The 17,795-nt window shown below is 39.1% G+C and overlaps 1 protein-coding gene across 2 annotated transcripts in view; it reads left to right on the forward strand.

Moving 5' to 3' along the window:
- Positions 1 to 17,795, forward strand: part of LOC124804852 (zinc finger CCCH domain-containing protein 11A-like) — a 69,031-nt gene that overhangs the window by 38,004 nt on the left and 13,232 nt on the right. For both annotated transcript variants that reach the window (XM_047265204.1, XM_047265205.1), the window contains 2 exons: positions 1,874 to 1,993; positions 10,410 to 10,539. In XM_047265204.1, the coding sequence (XP_047121160.1) occupies positions 1,874 to 1,993; positions 10,410 to 10,539 (250 nt within the window). The remainder of the gene's footprint in view (positions 1 to 1,873; positions 1,994 to 10,409; positions 10,540 to 17,795) is intronic.

Here is a 17,795-nt window from a genome sequence, read left to right on the forward strand (position 1 = left end):
AATCAACTGTTCTTTTGCAGCACTTCTTTGCAAAACTATAATTTTGTTTCTTGCAAATTTGCTTTGTCACATTGACTGTTGATGTTGCTGTATGTTTCATTCTTTTTGATGTTTAATGCCATTCCATGATGTTCTTATAATTTCTGCCATCATTTCACTTTTATGGTAATATCATTTATTTGATTCACCATTCAAAAACTCTGTTCTGGTTTTGCCCCTCTGTTCAACAATAGGTATTGTCCTGCCCATTGTAAACATGTGCCTTTGGTTCTTTCCTGATCATGATTTTAATTTTAGTAGTAGTCTCAGTTTATCCTCCTCTGTGACTTCTTCACTAAAGATTGTCTAGTTGCAATAGCCACATTTAAGGGCTATAATTGGAGCATGGAAGTATTAAATACTGGATGGTCATGTACAAAGTGGTACAATATGCCCACCATTAGAAATAATAAAAAATTCTTCACACACAGCAGTTATATCAGACACAGTTATTATACTGAAACTTTCTCTTTTACGCAATATAAGTTCATCTGTATACACTCTTTCCCAATAAACTCACCTTACAGATTCTTGTGTTCAACATCAGACAGAAATATTAAATTGTATGACCGCTGTTTCTAAGGGTAAGATACAAAAACAATATAATACTTCCACTTGGATGTTCATTTGCATCAACCGACTCTACTACTCAATAATTAGCATATTCCAAAGAAATTGCAATAAAGCAGAGATACCTCACACTTTGCACAGCTTCGTTGGGCTCTCCGGGTTGGTGTGAGGTTTCTTTTAAGGAAATCAAAAGCAAAGTTTTACAAAAACAACCTTGCTCCACACCCATCCCTCCCTCTGCACATTCTTTCCTCTCCTCTACCTTCCTTCCTCATATTCCCACCTTCCAATTGCTTACTCGGACTTGTGCCAATGTTTGAATTTTGTCAGTATGGAACTGTAGACAGTCTGTTTACATAAACAGCAAAGTTTTACAAGGAAATTCTAATTTGTACCTGCAACTTTTTCAAGTTTGGTATTATCAATGGTACTCTGATTTTTCTTCAGACATCGTATTGAGGGATTCTCTTGTCTTTTGTTTGTTCCAATTAAGTTCCACAATTTGTCGCCCATCTTACCACTAAATACTTAAAATGAGCATTACATAAGATAAATATTTAGTTCTACTCACAGTGCTGTTGATAAAATGTGCAGATACATCATGTTTAACTGGGAACTTTGGACTGTGTTGTGATGTAGTGGTTAACATAGCTGGCTCCTGACACAGATTCCTGATGGCCACCTCAGATTTTTTTGTGGTGCAAAATGCCCCGTCTTGTTACACAAGTTGAGAAGCAACCTAAATAACTATGCCGCAAAATTTAATACAATTAGATAAATAGATACAGAAATGTACAGCCACTGGCTCCAGAAGCTTGCACATTTCCTTAACTTTTGTATGTGTTTATCCCGCCTCCACTTGATGAGCAGATTTTTTTAATCCATCCAATTATATTTTCAAAACTTGATTATTTTCATTGATATATAAGCAAGAAAATTAACACACAAGCAGTCAAAGTGGCAATACTATCGAAAGGGTGGGTGCTGCTCAACACTTAAGTGTCATCAGTTATGTAGCTGTGTTTGTGGTACCAGTTAGTAGCACTTTTATTTATGCCATTTTGGTTTTTCATGGTGTCAGTCTGTCATTGTGCTGTGATGCCTATTGGCAAGCTGATGGAGTCTTCATATACATAATCTTTGAAATAGAATAAAGCCATATTGACAATTGAATTATGTAAGTATTTTTTGTAATTCCTAAGAAAAAAGGCATATAAAATACTTATTCACTGGACTTCTAACAGAATTTGTAAATTACTTGCAGGGAGACGGTTGTCTTTTTCGACATGAGCCATCAGCCTTGGGTTGTGAGACAGTTTGCACATACTGGCAGCAAGGCAAGTGTTTGAACCAGCACTGCAACTTCAGGCATATGGAACTAAGGGTAAGATACAAAAACAATATAATACTTCCACTTGGATGTTCATTGTTACTTCATAATCATTTTCTACTTGTAGTGCTTTTTTTTTTTTTTTTTTTTTTTAAACCCACGGTGGTTAGTAACTTTTATTACTCCTTATTTTTGAAGACTGTGGTAGGTGAGCAATTTATTCCCAACTTTCGCATATTCAATTGAATTAGGATGATACGATGGGGAGCTTTTACAGTATTTCCTCAGGGATCAGTGTGTTATTGCAATGAATGTGATAGTTTTTTCGGTATATTGCATAAACTAAATTTGCAACTTGTACAGTTTCATTTAATACATTCCAAGGACTGTGAAGTAATTAATTTACTCATTCCTTCAGAAGGGTGAAATTTTTGATACTGATTTGCTAATTATTTCATGCATGCATTAACTGTGAACTCACCTGTGTGTAAATCAGAGTTCTTCCTCTACACTTAAATGTAGACATTGATTCTTTTGCTAGTATTGTAAACACAAACTGTAGGGACACTTTTTGTCTGATGTGTACTATTGTACATAAAATCTATTTTTGGGGTGCAGTACATTTTCATTGTTGGTATTAAGTTACAATTAACTTCCTCATTTTGGGCAGCTGCATGTCTCATTCACAGGGAACTTTAATACAGTTTTATTCATTTGGTGCAGAGCATCTAAATATGTAATTAAATAACAAAAATAGTCAGTTATTGGTAATATAATATAAACAGATAGATAAAAAATCTACTCACCAAGCGGTGGCAGGGGAACACACACACACACACACACACACACACACACACACACACACACAGGATTTAACTATTACAAGCTTTTGGAGCCTGTAGTTCCTTCTTCTGGCAGGAAGGGGAAGGAAGAGGGGTGAAGAAAAAGGCCTGGAGAGGTTTACGGAAAGGGGTACAGTTCAGAAAAGCCACCCAGAACCCCAGATCAGAGTAGATTTACCAGACGAGACGAGAAAGAAACACTGATTGTTGGGGACTGCACCGGATGAGATTTGAGAACCTGAGAGCTTAAAGGTGGAAGACAGGGTAATACCCAAGATAGAGATTACTACTAAAACTACACATGTGAGTTAATAAGAATGGAAAGCTAAATGTGTTGTATGTAACAGAGGTGGGAGGGGGGACAGCGAAAAATAGACGAGTCAGAAAATGAAAGATGTAGGAAACTAAAATAGAGTGAAGAAAGGAGTAGTTACTGTGAATAAATGCTGAGACTAAAGGATTTAACGTAAATTAAGGCCAGGTGGGTGGTGAGAACCAAAGACATGTTGTAGTGCTAGTTCCCACGTGCGGAATTCTGAGAAATTGATGTCTGGAGGAAGAATCCAGATGGCGCATGTGGTGAAACAGGCACCGAGGTCATGACTGTCATGTTGTACAGCATGCTCTGCAATAGGATATTCTGTGTTGACTGTATACACCCTCTGCCAATGCCCTTTCATCCTGACTGACAACTGGGTGGTAGTCATGCCAATGTAAAAGGCCTAACACTGTTTACATAACAGCTAGTATATGACAGGTGTTGTTTCCCAGGTGGCTCTCCCTTTGATAGTATATTTTTGCCAGTTACAAGGCTGGAATAGGTGTTGGTAGGAGGGTACATAGGGCAAGTCTTGCAGCGGGGATGGTCACAGGGGTAGGAGCCATAGGATATGGAGATGGGTGCAGAAGCAGCATAGGATCTGACAAGAATGTTACAAAGATTGGGAGGACGATGAAAAGCTACTCTAGGTGTGGTGGGCAAAATCTCATACAGAAAGGATGTCTTTTCAGGTCATGATTTTAGGAAGTCATGGCCATGTTGAAGTAGCTGATTGATACCTTCCTGACCAGGATAATACTGGGTGACAAGTGGTGTGTTCCAAAGTTGTTTTTTTGGAGGGATCAGCAATACCAAGATTGGATGTGATGGCACAGCAAATCTGCTTTTGAAGTAGGCTTTTGGAATAATTAGGTCCTTCCTGAAGTGAGAGTGATGGTGTATTACTGTAAAGAGCCTGCATCTGAAAAAATGTTTGTCTTGAATGCCAAGGCTGTATGGGAGGTAAGGTTTGCATGGAAAGGGTGGCAACTGTCAAAATGTAAGTACTGTTGTTTGTTGGTAGGTTTGATGTGGACGGAAGTGTGTAGCTAGCCTTCGTTGAGGATGAGATCAGCCTCTCCATGAGTCCATACAGCGAAGGTGTCATCAATGTATCTGAACTAAACCAGGGGCTGAAGGCTTATGGATCCCAGGAAAGCCCCCTCCAAGCAACCCATGAAAAGTCTGGCATAGGAAGGACCCATCCTGGTTCCCATGACTGTACCCTGATCTGTTTGTATGTCTGACCCTCAAAGGTGAAGTAGTTGTTTGTAAGTATAAAGTTGATTAAGGTGAGTAAGAAGGATTTCATACGTTTGGAATCAGGTGTGGGCTGACTGAGGAACTGTTAAGCAGCAGACAGACCATGTACATGGAGTACGTTGGTATAGAGAGAGGACGGGTCAATGGTGAGAAGCAAGGTGTGATGGGAGTGGGACAGGCATAGATATCAGACGATATAGGAAATGGTTGGTATCTTTGATATAGGAGGGAAGTCTTTGTACTATGGGTTGCATGCGCTGATCAGATATACGTTTGGTCGGTGCTTTGAAGCCTGCAACTATAAGATGGCCAGGATGATTGGGTTTGTGGATCTTAGGAACAAGGTAATAGGTTGAGGTGCATGGTTTGGGTGGGGTAATAATTTCTATGGATTGAGGTGTAAGTCCTTGTGAGGAGCCTAATGGTTTTTAGGAGGGACTGCAGGTCAGTTTGAATCACAAGGATGGGATCTCTGTGGCAGCTGCTGTGAGTGCAGGAGTTTACTCCTGTCGGTCAAGTGCCACAGTGGTAGATCCATTGTCTGCCCAGGAGGATAATGATGTAATCATCAGCTTTTAGGGATTGTAGAGCCTGGAGTTCTGCAGAGGACAAGTTAAGGTGATGTTGTAGAAACTTGGGGAAGGGTCGTGAAGCAATGCTGGATGTGAGGAATTCTTGGAAGGCTTGTAAGGGATGATTTTGAGATAGTGGTGGTGGATCAAGTTGGAATCACGATTGGTATTTTTCACAGCATGTTTCAATACCTGATTTGCTGTTACAAATGTTTTGGGATTGGATTGCAAAGTGATATTTCCAGTTGACATTATGTGTAAAGGAAAGTAGGTCCTTCACCAAAGAAGCATGGTGAAATGCAGGTTTAGGGCTGAAAGTAAGACCCTTGGATAATACAGATAATTCGGGGGGGGGGGGGGATGCTTTGGATGAGAGGTTGTGGCATTGTACAGTTGTGACTGGTTCTTGTGATTATGAGTTATTACAGGTCAGGGAGGCTGTGGTGAAGGCTGTGGGATGTTAACGAGGTTGGCCAAACTTGGTCTGTGGGAGTGGGAAAGGAGTGGTGGTTGATGGTGTCACTGTTTGGGGAGCTGCAGAGGGACAGGAAGGGGAACACCACTATTGAGAGGGTGGGATAGCTTTCTGAGAGGTGAAGTCTGGCATGTCATTGCAGTCTGAAGTTGGCTTGGGGGATGATACCCTCCAAGGAAACATGAAGGCAGATAGCTGCAGGATTTTGTAGTAGAGAAGTCTGATGGAGAGGAAATTGGCAGGTGAGGCATATAGGTCCCAGATTAGTTGGTCAGTTCAAGAGACTGCTGTATTTGAAACTGTAAAAGAGGCTGGTGTAGAGTAGAATTACATCCAGAAACAGGGACTTTCAGTGTTAAGACTTAGGAAGTAACTCAAGGGACAAGTAGGTTTCAAGAAACAGAATGTGGGACCTTAGTTTTGATAGTGCAAAAGCATGTTTTCGAAGAAACAGCTACACACTTCCGTCCACATGAAATCTACTAACAAACAACAGTACTTACATTTTAACAGTTGCCACCCTTTCCATGTCAAACCTAACCTCCAATACAGCCTTGGCATTTGAGGCAAACTTATTGGTTTGGATGCAGACTCTTTACAGCAGTGCACCCTCACTCCAGCATTCATTGAATGTAATTATCCCAACAGCCTACTTTAAAAGCACATTTCCTGGGCCATCACATCCAATCTTGGTACTGCTGACCCCTCCGAAAAACAACTTCGGAACACACCACAGTATTATCCTGGTCTTGAATGTATCATTCAACCACTTTGACAAGGCCATGACTTCCTAAAATCATGGCCTGAAAAGAGATCCTTTCTGTCTGAGATTTTGTCCACCACACCTAGAGTATCTTTTCATTGCCCTCCCAATCTCCACAACATCCTTGTCAGACCCAATGCTCCTTCTGCACCCATCTTCCTACCCTATGGCTCCTACACCTGTGACCATCACCGTTGCAAGACTTGCCCTGTGCACCCTCATACAACCACCTATTCCAGCCCTGTAACTGGCAAAGCATATACTATCAAAGGGAGAGCCACCTGCGAAATGACGCATGTCATATACCAGCTGTTACATAAACACCGTTCAGACTTTTACATTGGCATGACTACCACTCAGATATCAGTCATGATGAATGGGCATCGGCAGAGGGTGTATACAGGGAATACACAATATCCTGTTACAGAGCGTGCTGTACAACATGACAGTCATGACCTCGGTAACTGTTTTACCACTCGTGCCATGTAGATTCTTCCCCCAGACACCAATATCTCAGAACTCCGCAGGTAGGAACTAGGCACACAACATTTCCTTGGTTCTCGCCACCCACCTGGCCTTAATTTACGTTAATTCCTTCCGTCTCGGCATTTATTCACAGTAACTACTACTTGGACCTTGCCGTCGGTGGGGAGGCTTGTGTCCCTCAGCGATACAAATAACCGTACCTTAGGTACAACCATGACGGAGGAGTATCTGTTGAGGGGCCAGACAAACATATGGTTCCTGAAGAGGGGCAGCAGCCTTTTCAGTAGTCGTAGGGCCAACAGTCTGAATGATTGACTGATCTGGCCTTGTAACATTTACCAAAACAGCCTTGCTGTGCTGATACTGTGAACGGCTGAAAGCGAGGGGGAACTGTAGCTGTAATTTTTCCTGAGGGCATGCAGCTTTACTGTACGGTTAAATGATGGCGGCGTCCTCTTGGGTAAAATGTTCGAGAAATAATATAGTCCCCCATTCAGATCTCCGGGTGGGGAATACTCAGGAGGACATCGTTATCAGGAGAAACAAAACTGGCATTCTACGGATTGGAGCGCGGAATGTCAGATCCCTTAATCGGGCAGGTAGGTTAGAAAATTTAAAAAGGAAAATGGATAGGCTAAAGTTGGATATAGTGGGAATTAGCGAAGTTCGGTGGCAGGAGGAACAAGTCGTTTGGTCAGGTAAATACAGGGTTATAAATACAAAATCAAATAGGGGTAAGGCAGGAGTAGGTTTAATAATGAATAAGAAAATACGAGTGCTGGTCAGCTACTATGAACAGCATAGTAAACAAATTATTGTAGCCAAGATAACCACGAAGCCCATGCCTACCACACTTGTACAGATTTATATGCCAACTACCTCCGCAGATGACAAAGAGATTGAAGAAATGTATGATGAGATAAAAGAAATTACTCAGATAGTGAAGGAAGATGAAAATTTAATAGTCACGGGTTATTGGAATTCGATAGTAGGAAAGGGAAGCGAAGGAAATATAGTAGGTGAATATGGAATGGGGGTAAGAAATGAAAGAGGAAGCCACCTGGTAGAATTTTGCACAGAGCATAACTGAAGCATAGCTAACACTTGTTTTAAGAATCGTGAAAGAAGGCTGTATACTTGGAAGAGGCCTAGAGACTGGAAGGTTTCATATAAATTATACAATGGTAAGACAGAGATTTAGGAACCAGGTTTTAAATTGTAAGACATTTCCAGGGACAGATGTGGACTCGGACCACGGTCTGAGAGTTTCGGAGAGAACAATTGACAAGAACAGGGGAAAGGAGTACAGTAGAAGAAGAAAGGGTAGCTTTGAGAGATGAAATAGTGAAGGCAGCAGAGGATCAAGTAGGTAAAAAGACGAGGTCTAGTAGAGATCCTTGAATAACAGAAGAGATATTGAATTTAAGTGATGAAAGGAGAAAATATAAAAATGCAGTAAATGAAGCAGGCAAAAAGGAATACAAACGTCTCAAAAATGAGATCAACAGGAAGTGCAAAATGGCTAAGCAGGGATGGCTAGAGGACAAATGTAAGGATGTAGAGGCATATGTCACTAGGGGGTAAGATAGATACTGACTACAGGAAAATTAAAGAGACCTTTGGAGAAAAGAGAACCACTTGTATGAATATCAAGAGCTCAGATGGAAACCCAGTTCTAACAAAATAGGGAAAGCAGAAAGGTGGAAGGAGTATATAGAGGGTCTATACAAGGGCGATGAACTTGAGGACAGTATTATCGAAAGGGAAGAGGATGGAGATGAAATGGGAGATACGATACTGCGTGAAGAGTTTGACAGAGCACTGAAAGACCTGAGTCGAAACAAGGCCCCCGGTGTAGTCAATGTTCCATTAGAACTACTGACAGCCTTGGGAGAGCCAGTCCTGACAAAACTCTACCATCTGGTGAGCAAGATGTATGAGAGGGACGAAATACCCCCAGACTTCAAGAAGAATATAATAATTCCAACCCCAAAAAAAAGCAGGCATTGACAGATATGAAAATTACCGAACTATCAGTTTAATAAGTCACAGCTGCAAATTACTGACACGAATTCTTGGCAGACAAATGGAAAAACTGGCAGAAGCTGATCTTGGGGAAGATCAGTTCGGATTCCGTAGAAATGTTGGAACACTTGAGGCAACAGAGACCATACAACTTATCTTAGAAGATAGATTAAGGAAAGGCAAACCTACATTTCTAGCATTCCAAGTTTTTGACAATGTTGACAGGAATACTCTCTTTCAAATTCTGAAGGTGGCACGGGTCAAACACAGGGAGTGTAAGACTATTTACAATTTGTGCAGAAATGAGATGGCAGTTATAAGAATCAAGGGGCATGAAAAGGAAGCGGTGGTTGGGAAGGGAATGAGACAGGGTTGTAGCCTAACCCCGATATTATTCAATCTGTATATTGAGTAAGAAGTAAACGGAAAAAAAGAAAAAATTGCAGCAGGAATTAAAATCCATGGAGCAGAAATAAAAACTTTGAGGTTCACCGATGACATTGTAATTCTGTCAGAGACAGCAAAAGATCTTGAAGAGCTGTTGAACGGAATGGACAGTGTCTTGAAAGGAGGATATAAAATGAATATCAACAAAAGCAAAACAAGGCTAATGGAATGTAGTCAAATTAAATCGGGTGATGCTGAGGGAATTAGATTAGGAAATGAGACACTTAAAGTAGTAAAGGAGTTTTGCTATTTGGGGAGCAAAATAACTGATGATGGTAGAAGTAGAGAGGATATAAAATGTAGACTGGCAATGGCAAGGAAAGTGTTTCTGAAGAAGAGAAATTTATTAACATTGAGTATAGATTTAAACATCAGGAAAACTTTTCTGAAAGTATTTGTATGGAGTGTAGCCATGTATGGAAGTGAAACATGGGTGATAAATGGTATAGTCAAGAAGAGAATAGAAGCTTTCGAAATGTGAAGGGATCGGTTGGTAGGACATGTTCTGAGGCATCAAGGGATCACCAATTTAGTATTGGAGGGCAGCGTGGAGGGTAAAAATCGTAGAGGGAGACCAAGAGATGACTACACTAAGCAAATTCAGAAAGATGTAGGCTGCAGTAGGTACTGGGAAATGAAGAAGCTTGCACAGGATAGAGTAGCATGGAGAATTGCATCAAACCAGTCTTTGGGCTGAAGACCACAACAACAAAAACTACTCCTTTCTTCACTCCATTTTAGTTTCCAACATCTTTCATTTTCTGACTCTTATATTTTTCGCTGTCCCCCCTCCCACCTCTGTTACATACAATGAACTTAGCTTTTCACTCTTATTAACTCGTGTGTTGTTTTAGCAGAAATCTCTATCTTGTGTACTACCCTGTCCTCCACCTTTAAGCTTTCAGGTTTTCAAATCTCGTACGGTGCAGTCCCCAACAATCAGTCTTTCCTTCTCATCCTGTGTGATAATTCTCCCCTAGCCCAACGTTCTGGGTGACTTTTCTGAACTGTAGAGTAGATGTTATGTCTGTCCATTTATATTAAATATGTAATAAGAGTTGTTTCTGGTTTGGTTACTCCTGGTATATAAACATTTGTGCTACTAGATTAAAGGTTTTGCTGGTATAATTTTTTTGTGTTCTAAGTTTTTACTTTGTTATAAAGACACAGAAGAGCACAGTTTTAAGTTAGTTATGCACAGTAGATCATATTGCGTGTTTCAATAAAAATATCTATCATTTTACTTTGGCTAATAAAAAGTAAATAAAATTGTTACAGAAAAATCGTAAATTAATTCCCTGCTACTGGGAGAACCAACCAGGTGGTTGCCGCAAACCGCATTGCCCATTTATGCACGAGAAACCACGTGACTCCGCTGGAACTATACCTGAGAAGGTGAATAAAGAAGGTAAGACTATTTTAGTAGATGACTAAAGCCACCAGTTTTAATTATGTCACATACAATTCTATGAAATAACTGGAATGTAAGTCTATCATTTATTTGCAATGAGCAGGTGAAGTGTAAATTTAAAAGCAATACAAGTAATGTGGGTCATGCTCTCTTTTGCAACTGCATAAAGTGTTGTTTGCACCTAAAGTATTTCACTACCATCAGTGGACAGATTTTTGGCTCCTTACATTATTTCCCTGTGTATAGTGTTAGGAGCCAGACTGACAACTTACGATGCTTTTAAACAAAGCAAAACACTTTTGGCCCAAATAAGGCTTTTAACAGTCTCACACACTACATAACTGCTTTATTATTTGTAAAACTGTGACAAAGTGTTAGAAATAATCTTTTGTAAGACAGTGTATGTCATAATTGTAGACAACCGCTAACCAAATAAAGTGACCAAGCAATCAATAAAAAGTGGCAATATTCTTGGTGTGTGTAGCTATAAAATTGTACAGTTATTTGTTATATAAAGATGTCAATTTGTCACCTGGGGTAACAAATCTGCTAGCTGTTTTCTTAATCAACATTTGGTGTAAAAGTCAGAATATTCTCTATTAATTGTAACGTAACCACCATCAGGTTGCTCATCCTGATAGAAACACGGTCTTCTTAGGACACCAACAAGTTCCTCGCCCATTGGTCAGTAAATTACAGTGTGCCAGATGAATGTTTAATGTTCCAGTTTGGAAACTGTTTAAAATTTAAGTAGAGACACATTCCATAGCTGTTAGTCGTGGAAAAATGCCATTGTGTGTAATGCAATTAATGGGCAGATCATTGGGTAAGTGGCATTCCTGTTCAGTTTACGCTTTCTTTACCATAAAAGTTGTACAGAAGAAACAGTTCTGTCTTGACAGAGCAACTTGGGATAGGAGTTGAGCAGTGCATTTTCCTCAAGAAGTAATTAAATTTAAATCTACAGCATGCAATCGAGATGTAGATTTATCATTTTCTTAAATTACTCAGTGGAATTTCAGGTCTGTAGTCCCTTTGAAAAGTTCACAATCATTTTCTGCCACAATCCTTGTGCAGGCTAAGTGTTATCTGGTTTATGCTGTCTGTCCTTCTGCTGTTTGTGAGGTATTGACTATTTATGTATAACCTTAATTCTTGTAGCTATGGAAACCATACCTTTCTGAATCAGTACTGGATTCACTGTCTGATAGTAGGGAACGGTGGAAATCTAGAGAACCGGTATTTGAGCCATCTGATGAAGAAATCTACTGTAGTCAATGTACATTTTGTGTAAGGTCCACAAAGATAAGATGAGAGAAATTAGGGCTCATACTGAGTCTTGTAGACAGTCGTTTTTCACTTGCTCTGTTTGTGGGTGGAAGAGAAAAGGAAGTGGCTAGTAGTGGTATGTGGTGACCTTCACCATGCACTGTACAGTGTCTTGTCAATTATGTATCTACATATAGATGCAACATAATTTTCATTGTAGTTTGTTGTGCTCTACATATGTGATGTTATTTTTGAAATATTCCCTGTATAATTGTAAGATTTAACATCCAGGGATGTTAATCTAATCACTAGTACCTTCAACATAAAGTTAGCACATACCTTTGGAATGTCCGTTGTTTTTGTTGAGTAGTCCTAAAAACTTTATTTTTTAAAAAAAAAGGCAGAAAAATAGAAAGGCAGTCACTCATTTGAAGTTGGCTGACGTGTGATGCGTCAACGCATATATGACAGCAAAGTCACATTACTTTTTTCTAATTTATCTACACACACTCACAGGAGCAGCCACACAGACTTGTTTAAATTCTAGTTGATTTTTTTAAAAATTCATTTTTATTGTTATTTTTAGGGTTCTGTGTCTCAGTCTATAAATACTGGACCCTTATAAGATCACTTTGTTGTCTTTGTTGAAATATATGCCACATACTAATTTCTATGGTTCCTTGTCACAGCTAAAAAATTGAAGCTTCTCAGTCAATGCAATCAAAAGATATGGCCATTTGCATCACATATTTTGATACAATCTCATTCATGAAAACCTATAGCTTACAATACAACTAAAGGAAGAAACCAGAAATTGTTAATTTGTAATTATATCACACACAAAAAATTTTTTGTTCATTTGTTTTCCAAATATTTGTCTGTCCATCTGTCTGTTAGGACCCTTTTTTCTCAGGGATGGGTAGATGTATCAAGTTGAAATTTATCAATATTGTTACATTCCATCCTGGATTTTCCAAGTTGAAATTTGTCACACAATAAGGTCTGTACTCCCTTGGTGGTGTAAAATGTTTAAGCTTCCAAGTCAGTACAGTCAAAAGACACGACCATTTATGTCACATATTTTGATACTTGCAAACACACACATCAAAACCTGTAGGGTACTTCCCATTGACCTAGACACATGAAATTTGGCAAGAAGGAAGGTTTCACAGTACACCTAATGGAAAAAACCTGAAAATGGTTAATTTGTATTTATATCGTATGAAGATTCTTTTTTTATATTGTATTTTTTTTATTTATTTTTTTATTTATTTTTTATTTGATATCTGTCTGTTAGTTCATCCGTTAAATACCCGTTTTCTCGATAACTGGTAGACATATCAAATTCAAGTGTATGTCAGACACTAAGGGCTATGTTTTGCCCATGGTGTAGAAAGTTTAAGCTCCTATGTCAATTAACTCAAAAAGATATGGCCAATTACCTAATATATTTTGATATTCGCAAACTCGCTCATCGAAACATACAGGCACTTCCCATTGACCTAGAATCATAAAATTTGCAAGCAGTAAGCTTTCACAGTGAAAGTAAAGGAAAAAATCTGAAAATAATTAATTTGCAGTTATATCATGTGAAAAAATATTTTTTTGCTATTTGTTATGTGTCTGTCTGTCTAGACCCCTTTTTCTTAGGAATGGTTACACGTATGAAGTTGAAATTTATGTCGTCATATACTAAGGTCTATTGTCCTTTCGCGGCGTAAAATATTTAAGCTTCTACGTCAGTACAATCAAAAGATATGGTCTTTTATGTCTAATATTTTGTTACCTTACCAGTATCGATAGCAATAACACGATAATTAGTGGATATTGCTTATAATGTAATATTATTCTTCCAGCAGTTGTATATTAGAAATGGCTAAAAGGAAGGAAGGAACAAAAGTAATTTAAGATGCTGAAAGGCATTCTTCAGGTTGGATTTTCAAAAGATTTGTGCCCAATTCTATATTCTGCATAGGTGCTTAAAAGTGATTCAGGCCTTTGAAGCCTAAAATCCTAAAGTGAATTGAGCTGGCTCTGGATAATTACACAAACTCCAGTAAAAGAAATTTGACAAATTGAAGGGCAGATGATATCATATATGCCAACTTTAGGGTTTGTTTGAGAACTATACCTAATGATCAAAAATTGACTCGGTGACACACGAGCTTGATGTGTAGAAACAGAGGAAATGTGTAGAAACAGAGGAAGGAGGAGGACAGCTGAATGCCATTTACCTATATGTGTGTGTGTGTGTGTGTGTGTGTGTGTGTGTGTGTGTGCATTGACATGAGTAAGGGCAAGATCACTGGTGAAGGGGTGGCCAGTGCATTGTCCAGGCCCACAATGTCATTAACAAAGAAACTAATGGAGCAGATACTGTGAAAGCTAGACTGATGCACCAGACATTACTAAGAACTGTAATATTAATCACTGAACTCCAAACAAAGACTCCCACTGTTAGTTGCAGCACCATAAAATGTATGCTAAAAGGTGTGTCAGAAGAGCAGGAACATAAGCAAATGGAGAAATTTTGTCAACTTTCATTTACTATTAATGTGAGGAGTTATTTCTTGGCTTTTACAATAAAGTGGTTAGTATTTCATGCAAGTTCCAATTGGAGACAAAGCAAAGCTCATGATGTTCTTTGACCATGTGCCCCTGTATTCTGTAAAAACTACTAGAGAGATACATATTTGTGCCTCATACAGTGTTTTGACAAAGTGAAGTATGATCTTTGAGTCATGGTTTATTTTAAAACAATCGTAAATTGTTGCTGAACTGAAAAATAAACAGATTCATTGTGGCAGTGCCTTGTCGACTGAAGAAAATACTATTATTAAGAAATCTATTTCAGAAAGATTTGCTGTTAAAATAGGTTCAAACAGATGTCTTTGGTAAAGAAAAGAATGTATGTAGCTAGTGCAGTATAATATGTTTAAGTAGCTGAACACAAATGATTAAAATATCCATTCCCTTACAGGATAATATTATATTTACTAATCAGAATTTGTGGAAAATAATTTAATGTACATGAAAGATATTAATATAGGTGTAGGATTACTCTTTCCAGTCTATGGATGATACATCATATTGTAACGGTATTGTATGGATGTTCTCCAAATATTAGTGCTGTGTGATGTTATTGATTTGATTAACAAGGAAGCAAGTAAGGAAATTTTTCTTAGAACTAACATATAGTATGTTCCTCTTGGGGAAAAACATGAAGTGCTTCTGTGTGTCTAATGGATGTCAGTTTTAACACTGTGTTACATTCTGCCGTAAGACTTTATGAACTGACTTGGAATTTAATGCAGAGCATTTATTTGTCTGTAATCTAGCAGAAATAGTCCTGCTGCCTCCACTCTGTCAGATAAAATTCCGACTACAAAAAATTCTTCCGCAACAAAGGTTTAACTTATTTACCTTATTGCATGTCCATTGTGTAAGCACAGTTCAACACACTTGAACATGGAGATGGGCTCTGGAGTTAAGAGAGACCACTAAATCAGAAATTCAAGAGTAATCTGATCTGTGCATTGCAGAGAGTGGAACATGTTTCACCTCTAATTGGAAAACTTAAAGTTCTTAGCTTGCCCCATCTGCTTTTCAGTGATATTTGATAGTAAATAAAAACAATGTTATTAAAGGTAAAATTTATAAACATCTAACAATGGTTCTAAATCTGACTTCTTTTCTGTTTGGCAAAATCCAGAATGCAATAATGACAATATTATGAAAAGGATAGTTGCTGCTCATTATGTACTGGAGATGCTGAATTACAGAGAGGTGTGGAAAAACAGACTGTCGACAAAGCTTTTGGCCAAACAGCCCTTCATGAGAGTAGACAACACACACACACACACACACACACACACACACACACACACACACACACGACAATCTTTGGCTGCCAAGGCCAGACTGTGTGCAGCAGCACATGATAGGGAGAAGCAACTGGGTGGTGGTGGTGGTGGTGGTGGTGGTGGTGGTAAGAAGCAGGAAGCTGGAGTGGGGAGGGGGAAGGATAGCAGGGTAGGGTGGGGGACAGTAAAGTGCTGCTACTGGGAGCATACAGGAACGAGTTGGGGAGAGGATAGGGCAGCAAGTTGCAGCTGGGAGGATAGGCACAAAGGGGAGGGGGGAGCAGAAAAGGAGAGAAGTAAAATGCTGCTCACCCTCCAATACATCACTATTAAATTTTTCTTAGTGTCTTCATTAGTTTCAAAAGCTTAAAGAGGTGTAAGATATACGAAAGAAAAACTTTTTATTTATCTTCATTTTCTCTTGTTGTTGTTGGCTCCACTTCTTGCATCCAGTTGCTGTTGGCTCCACTTCTTGCATCTAGGGGTACATTCTTGTGGCTGAAAGTGTTCCTGATGACTAAATAACTGATGAAGTTGTGCCTGTATATTTCTTGAATTTTATTCTTTGTCACATTTTAAATATCACACCATCTTAACGATGTCCACTTAATATTCAAAATTACATTATTAGTGTTGATCATATAAATACATCTGTCTCCATCAGAGGCATGCACACTACTACTTTGCATTCTGCAGTACGCAATTGTTCCAAAAAGTTTACAAAGCGAAAGAGTTTACAAATTTTCTCGACAAAAGAAGCATCTTTGCTAAAATTTATCATTATCTATAAATGAATCCAGAAATAAATTTAACAATTCACATTAGTTAGTCCAATTAATAACATGACTTTTAAGTATGCCAGAATTTCTTATTTCAAATATTTCTAAAACAAGAATAATTTTAACTGTACGTACAGAGTACTAACAAAATAATTTCTTTTTATGCATTTTAGCCTGAAATATAATACATCGTATACAAAATGAAATGAAATTCTTTCAGTGAAACAGCCATGAATGTTCACCTATACAGGAATAGATAGTATACATAGTATCATTTATATGTAAAAAAAAAAGTAATGTTAGAGGAGGGTGTCCCATTACAGTGTGTAGTTGAAACAGCAGGTTGTGTAGTGCTGGAATGGGAACAGGGAAGGTGGCAGGTGGGTAAGGACAATGACTAGCAAAAGTTGAGCCAGAAGGTTTACGGGAATGTAGGATATATTGTAGGGAGAGTTCCCATGTGCACAATTCAGAAAAGCTGGTGTTATTGGAAAGGATCCAGATGGCACAGACTATGAAGCAGTCATTAAAATGAAGAATGTCATGTTCAGCAGTGTGCTTAGCAAATGGATGGTCCCGCTGTTTCTTCCCCACAGTTTGTTGATGGGCAGACAGCTTGTTGGTTGTCAAGCCACATCGAATGCAGCATGGTGGTTGCAACTTAGGTTGTAGACCAGACGATTGGTTTCACAGGTAGCCTTGCCTTTGATGGGATAGGTGATGCTTGTGACTGGAATGAAGTAGGTGGTGGTGGGAGGATGTATGCTATAGGTCTTGCATCTAGGTTTGTTACAGGCGTACGAGCCATGAGGCAAGGCTTTGGGAGCAAAGGTTGGTTGTGTATGGACAAGGATATTGTGTAGGTTTGGTGAGCGGCGGAATACCACTATGGAAGGGGTGGGAAGGATAGTGGGTAGGACAAGCTACTCGAAACCCTAGCAGAGAATTTAGTTGCTCCATTCCTGGATGGTACTAAGTCACGAGAAGAGTGCTCCTGTGTGGCCGGACAGTGGGACTTTGGGAGGTGATGGAGGACTGGAGAGATAAGGCTCAGGAGACCTGATTTTGTCTGAGATTGGGAGTGTAATTACGCTCTGTGAAGACCTCAGTGAGACCCTTGATGTTTTTCGAGAGGGACTGCTTGTCCCTACAGATGCAATAGCCATGGGTGGCTAGGTTTTTTGGAAGGGCCTTCTTGGTATGGAGTGGGTGGCAGCTGTTGAAGTGAAGGTATTGGTGATGGTTTGTAGGTTTGACATGGATGGATGTACTGAAGTAGCTATCTTTGAGGCAGAGATTAACATCGAGGAAGGTGGCTTGTTGTGTTGAAGTAAATGGAGGA

The sequence above is a fragment of the Schistocerca piceifrons genome, chromosome 7 (genome assembly GCF_021461385.2).
Source record: "Schistocerca piceifrons isolate TAMUIC-IGC-003096 chromosome 7, iqSchPice1.1, whole genome shotgun sequence".
In the NCBI taxonomy this organism is placed as follows: Eukaryota; Metazoa; Arthropoda; class Insecta; order Orthoptera; family Acrididae; genus Schistocerca; species Schistocerca piceifrons.